Here is an 8,337-nt window from a genome sequence, read left to right as displayed (position 1 = left end):
CAGTGACAGCGCTCCGTCATCGGTCACTACAGGCCAGTCACCACCAGTCCCAATCATTTACTACCAAATTTATTTAAAACCAATACTAAAAAATCCCTCTCGCCAAGAATTTGTGAATGTTTGCCTAGTGCTTGATGCCGGCTCGAGAGAGACCAAAAAGCTGCAAGATCCAGATCCAAGCCCTTGGGAGCCAATCAAAGCTTGAATACATCAGAGGAATCGTTCCTGGCTAAACACAGGAAAAAAGACTTTGCCAAACGCATGGATATCTCTGTACATTTGATTTAGGAACAGGGACCGTGGGAGCGAGTTAGAAAAGTTTGACTGATTTGCCGCCCCCCAATCAGAAGTAAAAACAACAAAAAAATGGATACAGCCAAAAGTTGAGTTCTGGGTTTCATAGTGACAGTTATGCGAAGCTGACAAGTTTGCCTACGTTTTGATAAAAAAATCGTGTATAGCAACCTCCATTTGTGGTTTGAGATCAGTTAAGTCACATAAAAAGTAGCTGAGAATCAGTCCTGCTACACTCTCGCTCTAAATAGGCGAGACCCCCCCCCTACCACCACCACCTGTGTGTCTGTGTGCACAGGCACACATAAGAAATAACAGTTGCATGTGTATATGTGTGTGCACGTACATGTACATATGGTGTGTATTGCAGCTAACTAATGGGCATTAAGTCAACAAAAACGGTATACTTTACAAACACAGTGAGGTTTACTTTACAAAATAAGCAATCTACATAGTTTCAAAAACAATATTCCAATCACACAAGCATATTCGCTGGCAAAACCTAATCAATTCTGTGTCTCCTTTGAATGTTAGGGAGGCTGACACAGAACAGCTCTATCTAGGATCAAACAAAAGTAGTTTTTTTCAAGATTGTTTATAACTAAACATCACACACCTTAAATGTCATTGTATCCTACTGTTTTAAAACATGACCAAACATATGAATATGGAGTCAGCTTATCTGGCTTCGCATGATATAAGAAAAAATTGAAGCACTGGGTAGTTCACATTCTATTACCTAATGGCACTATGATGGCATACAGTAAGGGGCTAAAAGTAATGCATTTTAATTAGCGAAAGCAACAGTTTCTCCCAAATGTTTCTCCTTAGAAGAGAAAAACTAAGCAATGCTTTCAATATGCATGAGACAGCAGAAGAACCAGTGTATTTTAAGTCATTTTAAATATTTCATGGACAGTAATGAAAAGGTAACACATGTGAAAAGACAAGGACCACACATACGTGAATGTAAACTTTGCATAACATGAAGGGATTTGTCCCCCTTCTCCCTCTTTAGCCAAACAGCAAATTCCTGCAATGATCAAAATTGAAATTGAAGGCTCAGAGTAGAGTTGACCAGGACATCAGAAGATCCCGCTTGGCAGCTCCTTGCTAAAGATGCCATCAAAGTCCAGCTCCCTGCTCATCAGATCCTCTTCCACACTCTCCAGCGCCCACTGATGGTCAGTCAGTTCCAGAGCCTCCCATTCAGCCTGAAATCAAGACGAGCATCACATGAACTTAGCAAACCACACGCTCAGTTACTAATGATGCAGGCTCAACTATATACTGTACCTTAAAGGCTTTATTTGTATCTGCAGGCATGGCCATGGCTGCTCCACTCATCTGCTCCTGCATGATCCTCGACTGATCTGCACCTTGAGGAATTGCAACGTTCATAAAAAAACAATCAGTGTCTGGAGATGAAAAGTTATAATCAGAATGAAAACCTCATTCACCAAATATGGGGATAACATTTTTTGAAAAAAATCATTGTGTAAACTGGGTTTAAATAAGCCGTTGTTCTAATGCTCAAATTCCTTAACACAGTATAATAATTATGAAAATGGTTAGAGTGTCCATGAACAATATTATTGACTGTGAGTGAATCAAATAAGTAATTTTAGTATAACACAGTTCGTATTACATGCGGAACCCTTTGAGAAGTAGTAGGGTAGATACATTATAATGTCATCATCCACCTTAAACATCTGATCTAAATATAAAATACATCAAATGAATCTGGAAAATAGCCCAAATTACCATTATCTTGGCCTAAAATTAACGAGTACATGCTTCGTAGTCCAAACACGTTCAGGAAGTACCACGATGCTGAGCTCACCCTGGATGACAGATGCACACAGAAGAAATCACATCAAATGACAAGGTCCCACACCAATATTCAGAGATTAATATATCACAATAAAACATTATAATATATATTTTTAGTAGATATTTTTTATTAGTTTACCAGGATGCATCCAGTGAGAGCAGCTCTATTCCTTGCTGCAGCATGGGCTTGAAGCGCAGGGTGAGAGGGAAGGGGACCTTAGCTGCGTGAAGGAGAGAAAAGAAAGATCTCAATGTAGAAGTTACACAAATCATATATCATATGCTAGCGTTGTTACCCCATTTTGCACGATGAGATATAAGATCTGAGGTGGAGAAAGGTCATTACTTGTTACAAATCCTGAAAAGGTCCAGTTGATCCAGCCTCCAATGAGGATCATGGGAAGCACATTGGTGACATTGCCCTTCATCATGTCGGTCAGCATGCTGGGATCTGTGAACAGATGCAACAAATTTAGATGTTTTGTACATAATTATTACAATTCAAATATGGGAACAAAAGAATTACAGGAATAAGAAGGTGATGTAGGTCAAATAAAATACTTTTTCTTCTTAAGTAGCCATGAAATTCCGTTACTCTCTTCTTTTTACAGGCTGCCAAAGAGGAACCTTTCAGTCTTACTTAGAATACCACCATTATTATTACACGTTTTAATATACACATGTAAATTCAACATGAGCTCCTGTATGAAATATCACTCTGGGTTACAGTACTGAAGAATATATCCAGTACTTTACTGAGAATATTTACCTGTCATTGGAGAGGGTGGAACAACCTTTCTTTTGGTCTTCTTGAAAAATCCATCTTCTTGATTGTTGAAGTAGAACTTCCTCATCAAAAAGGACTAAAAGAAAGAGAGATCTTCAGTAACACTGTTCCTGGATTTGTGAAGAATAAATGCGAAGGCCAGGTGTTTTACATTGTGTGTATTTTGTATATTTTAAATGGTAGTTTATAAATAAGCTGGAGACTGTGAAGAGAAGAAGTAATTCGATAGAGAACAAAACGTATAGGTCATTCTGTGTCAAATCATCACACTTTTGGGCCACATCGTCATAGATGAAGATGATGAAATTCAGCATATTGATCTGGTCATATGAGAAACCTAGGGAACAACATGTCTCAGATCATAATTAAGGGAGATATGGGCTAACAAATTGTGAACTTTTTTTTGGGGGGGGGACTCTGTAACTTTTACTGGTCTCCCTTAACTGTGATCCAAGAAAGACGTTCAGTTCCATATATTTCTCATATGACCAAATGAGCATGCAGGGTTTCGTTAAGATCGGTGAAGGTGCGGCTTAAAAGTGTGTGGATTTGTATTGTGCCACGACTGTTATGTTGTGGTTTTCCTCTGCGTTTATTTGTCTGTCCGTCTGTTAGATGACAGGAGTAGACAAAAAGTCTCGACAGATTACCACAGAATTTTGAGCCCATTAAATCTTTGGTGGATATCTGGGGGGCAGATCCAGGACTTTTTCCCCCACTTTCTTTAGCGTTTTTTAACATTTGCCTTGATTTGCCAGAGAATAATTCATGTTTAAGGGACTGAAATTTATTAGTGTGCATGATTCGGTTCAGATCCAAATAAAAGTCCAGCGCTACTGATTTTAAATCTGGATTTCATGAGGAGCTGTTACCAGAATTTTGACATGGAAACAACATAAATAAATTTAGATCCCTACCTGTTTGGGAATGTATTTTCCATTTTCTCGGAGGATTCTGCTCCGTATAAGAACCTGACTGGAGAGATTTGGGGGGGGGGGGGGGGGGGGGGGACACACACACACACTTTTAAATGAGTTTGCTCGAACTGGATCCCCCTCACAATGAAACATGACGTACCTGTCAGAAACCTGCTCTAATGTCAGCTTCTTGTCGCTCTGAAGGAGGATGGACACGTAGTGCCGAATCACCCCGACCAGGAAGGTGATGAAGACAATGGGCAACACCACCCACAGTCGGATGTTGGAGTCCAACAGAAGCTCCGGCTCCGCCATTCAGCCTGGCAGCAAAACTGAGGAGGACACAGACCCACACTTTCATCAAGTTTAACCCGGCCTCAACATTACTTCCGGTTCAGATTAACGTCAGGCATTGACATGGTGGGTGACGGTTTAATAAAGTATGAAGAAGCATTAGCTACGATTGAGCCTCCTCGGAGCTGCACCTTGCTGTCAGTCCGCTTAGCTAGCTAGCTAACAGCGTCATAACGGCACCGCTAAGTGTCAAGCTAACGAACACGAGCTCCATCTGACAAAAAGTGACTACCTGTTATTTAAAAATATAAACCCACAATCAATGGAGGTATGGAACTACACAAAGGCGTGAACTCGCCAAATTGAACGTTAGCTAGTTAGTTAGCTAGCCGGCTGGCTGACTGGCTACCTTCCTCCTGATGCCCGGGTCACACAGTTCGGCTGGTGGGAGCTGGCGGTGTCCTCACAGCGCAGTGACCGCCACTTGCAGCGTTTCTTCCCCCGCGACGAGAGACGTCAACCATGCGCAACGCGAGCTGGTCAGATCCACCGAACAGGCTCATTCACCGGTCCCGTCCTCTGCCGCTCCGCTGTTGTCTCCGGGGATGAGACCGGATTTCTGCTTCTACTGCTCATTCCTCATCGCTGACGCTGGGACTGCAGCGCCGCCCCGCGGTGATGGAGGAGGCATCCCTGGGAGCAGCGGTGGTCGGAGCAGGGGAGCAGGAGATCGGTGATACTTGAGTCTGGGGCCGAACACCGCACAGCTCGTGTCGGTATTGGGACAATGACGCGAACGGATTTACAAAAATGTTAAATGCAAAAATTAAGAATATATCTATTGCAATTGTTCAAACATTAAAAATGTTATTTTTTTCATCTAGATGAATGGGCCATGGCCTTAAAAATAAGTCATGTGGTGATTTATCTTTTATATTAATTATTTTTTCTCAGTAATATAAAGTCTTTTGAAACAAAGTATTTGCATTTCTTTTGAGTTTTGGTAAATAATAATCTCTTATTTTTGTTCTATAATGTTTTTGTAATTTGCTGTAATTTGCAGTGCCCTTCCTAAATGTAGCCCCCAGACTTATTTTTACTGTAAAGCACATTACAGTTTTTCTCCATTGCTTTGGCTCAGTTCACGAAACAGAAATGACATTCTCAGAGCTCTAAGTGCAATTGGCAAAATAGCCCATATGGTTCAGCACAACTACATAGATCACCTTCAAAAGGTCATATCTCACCCAAAACAGTTAACTAAGTTTCCAAACCAAATCATTTTCTCATATAAATAGTCAGCGCCCCCAAAATGAAAATGTCCTTCTCGATTGCTGTGGCTCATCTCTCAAAATAACATAGATGGTTCAGCAAAACTCCATAGCACACCTGCAAAAGGTCATATCTCTCCCAGAACAGACAACTCATCAGTCAAAACTAAATCCTTTTCTCATACAAATAGTCAGTGCCCCCAAATTGAAAAGTCCCTTTGGCATTGTTTAAACACTACAGGTCAAAATGTTTAGATGTTTTGTCAGGATGGCAGTGGACCATAGAAATATCCCTCATGTGCACATTTCAATCTTGGCTCAGATCTTGAATGGTCACTGAATGGTTACATTAGATGTTTTCTCCACTGTCAAAATCGTACAGGCACATAATACCATGAAAAACATCATGGTATATCCTGTAATAAGGATATCTTTGATCATCGGCTTAATTTTCAGGTGCAACTAGAACTTTAGTAATCAAGGTTGAGTTTCACACATCTGATCACCAATCACACAGTAAGTTTACAGTTTTTCTCCATTGCTTTGGCTCATTTCACGAAACAGAAATGACATTCTCAGAGCTCTAAGTGCAATTGGCAAAATAGCTCATTTGGTTCAGCACAACTACATAGATCACCTTCAAAAGGTCATATCTCACTATACCAAATTTTAGTTTTGATGTGCTTATTGTTTGACAGTATATTGTGCTGTACACATTTTCTGTTACTGTAAGCACGATGTATGGCAATTACTGTAACAATTTCCATGGCAGTATGAGTTCAATAAACATATTTTATATGAAACCTTGAATAAATCTTTTTTCTGTTTGATACACATAATATTCTGGAAAGAAAACATCTACTGTAACCATTCAGTGACCATTCAAGGACTGAGCCAAGATTGAAATGTGCACATGAGGGATATTTCTATGGTCCACTGCCATCCTGACAAAACATCTAAACATTTTGACCTGTAGTGTTTAAACAATGCCAAAGGGACTTTTCATTTTGGGGGCACTGACTATTTGTATGAGAAAAGGATTTAGTTTTGACTGATGAGTTGTCTGTTCTGGGAGAGATATGACCTTTTGCAGGTGTGCTATGGAGTTTTGCTGAACCATCTATGTTATTTTGAGAGATGAGCCACAGCAATCGAGAAGGAAATTTTCATTTTGGGGGCACTGACTATTTATATGAGAATATGATTTGGTTTTGAAACTTGAGTTAACTGTTTTGGGTGAGATATGACCTTTTGAAGGTGATCTATGTAGTTGTGCTGAACCATATGGGCTATTTTGCCAATTGCACTTAGAGCTCTGAGAATGTCATTTCTGTTTCGTGAAATGAGCCAAAGCAATGGAGAAAAACTGTAAGACAGAATTCTGAAAAAGAAAGAGGATGGCCTGCAAATGTCCATTGCTTAAAAGGAAAAACAAAGCAAAAATAAAATAAATATATCTATATGTTCTGCTTGTCATATCAAATGGAAGTGTAGATTAATGGGGGACCAGGTGTTTATGAATGTCTCTGTTTTCAGTTGTAATAGAGAAGTCAAATTTTCCATCCTGTACATATCTTGAATTATATCCCTCCATGGGTTATTGTGGGGGGCTATAGCTTCAGCCAGGACGCTGTTATTACTTTATTTGCTATTAAAAGAAGGGCTCTCAGAAGTTTTGTTTGGCTATTTTCTTCAAGGTTATCAGGCAATATCCCTAATATAAAGTGTGATGGTTCTAACGGTATGTCTATAAATAAAGACGTTTTTATTTCCCTTTGTATTTTTTGCCAGTATTCTGATAACTTTTGACAGTCCCAAAATATATATGTGTGGTCTCCCACCTTGCTATAACCCCTCCAACATTGTGTTGAGTTATTGCTCCATTTAGATGTTTTAAGTATCTCATTTTAATCTTCCATCCAAATTCCCTCCAGTTAGGACTACTGGTTGCTCTGTGTCCCTGCTTGCATGAGTTTTCCCATTGTTCATCAGAGATTATTGTGTTCATCTCTAGTTCCCATTTTCTTTAATATCCAAATTATTCTCCTTGAGTTCTTCCTGCAATATCCTGTATAAATGTGATATCAGAATCAGAAGTATTTTATTGCCAAGTAGGTTTACACCTACAAGGAATTTGCTCTGGTTATTGGTGCTTACAATGAACATAGAAACATAAAACGCAATAAATACAACATACATAGGAAAAGCAATAAAAAATAGAAAACCAGTATATATTTACTCACTGTTTACTTCTTATTTACTAAATTTTTTCCAATATTTATACAAAGTAGCATTTATTTTGACATAGACATTTCTGAATAAGAATATATGAAAGATAAAAGATATAAAAAGTGAAGTAAAAAGTGAAATGCAAAATGCAAAACAGTAAACAGTGTCCGATTGCAAAAAATATGAAACATATGAACCTTGCTTTCACTATTCCTTCAATTGTCGATATAAAGAAGTGTTCTATTTTGGATCGTAGTGAGCAGATCTTTTCCCATTCTTGATGTGTATGTAATTAGTGTCTTATTTGTAAAATCTGTAAAAGTCTTGGTTTGGTAACTCATATTTCTCTTTAAAGCGGTTCAAATGACTTCAATACACCTCCTTCGAACAGCTGGTCCAGTACTACTATACCCATCTCCCTCCATCCCTCAAAACACCTGTCCAGTCTAGCATGAAGAAATTCTGAATTGCTTGCTATTCTTATAGCTCTGAATATAGTCATGGGGAGTTTTATTTTTTTCCTCACAACTGATCATATTAGTATTACAACTGAGAATTTGAACCCATATCTTGGTAATCTTATTCTTCCCACAGTGGTCTAAATTCAGGAATGGGAATGAGTCCAGTGGTGTATCTGGGCATTCACTATGTTCCATTCCTTCCCATACAGTGTCTGTTTCTTGGGATACCCAAGCAACCATTGCTTGTAATT

The 8,337-nt window shown here is 39.1% G+C and overlaps 1 protein-coding gene across 1 annotated transcript; it reads right to left on the bottom strand.

Moving 5' to 3' along the window:
- Window positions 1-698: 698 nt before the first annotated feature.
- Window positions 699-4,762, bottom strand: emc3 (ER membrane protein complex subunit 3). Its single transcript, XM_062400976.1, has 9 exons — window positions 4,535-4,762; window positions 3,992-4,163; window positions 3,832-3,889; window positions 2,897-2,990; window positions 2,474-2,578; window positions 2,267-2,348; window positions 2,059-2,138; window positions 1,591-1,673; window positions 699-1,508 (listed from the first exon to the last, which is right to left on the bottom strand). Exons 2-9 carry the CDS (start codon window positions 4,144-4,146, stop codon window positions 1,380-1,382), a joined length of 786 nt encoding a protein of 261 aa, XP_062256960.1. The 5' UTR covers window positions 4,147-4,163; window positions 4,535-4,762; the 3' UTR covers window positions 699-1,379.
- Between the last annotated feature and the right edge of the window lie 3,575 nt (window positions 4,763-8,337).

The sequence above is a fragment of the Platichthys flesus genome, chromosome 2 (genome assembly GCF_949316205.1).
Source record: "Platichthys flesus chromosome 2, fPlaFle2.1, whole genome shotgun sequence".
In the NCBI taxonomy this organism is placed as follows: Eukaryota; Metazoa; Chordata; class Actinopteri; order Pleuronectiformes; family Pleuronectidae; genus Platichthys; species Platichthys flesus.
The sequence above is the reverse complement of the archived record's forward strand: the minus strand, read 5'-3'. Positions and strand labels throughout refer to the sequence as shown.

Coding starts and splice junctions, on each gene's coding strand:
- emc3 (XM_062400976.1), bottom strand. CDS start 4,146: ATGGCGGAGCCGGAGCTTCTGTTGGACTCCAACATCCGACTGTGGGTG. Junction 3,890..3,991: donor TTAGAGCAGGTTTCTGACAG/GTACGTCATGTT, acceptor AAATCTCTCCAG/TCAGGTTCTTATACGGAGCA. Junction 1,509..1,590: donor ATACAAATAAAGCCTTTAAG/GTACAGTATATA, acceptor TCTTGATTTCAG/GCTGAATGGGAGGCTCTGGA.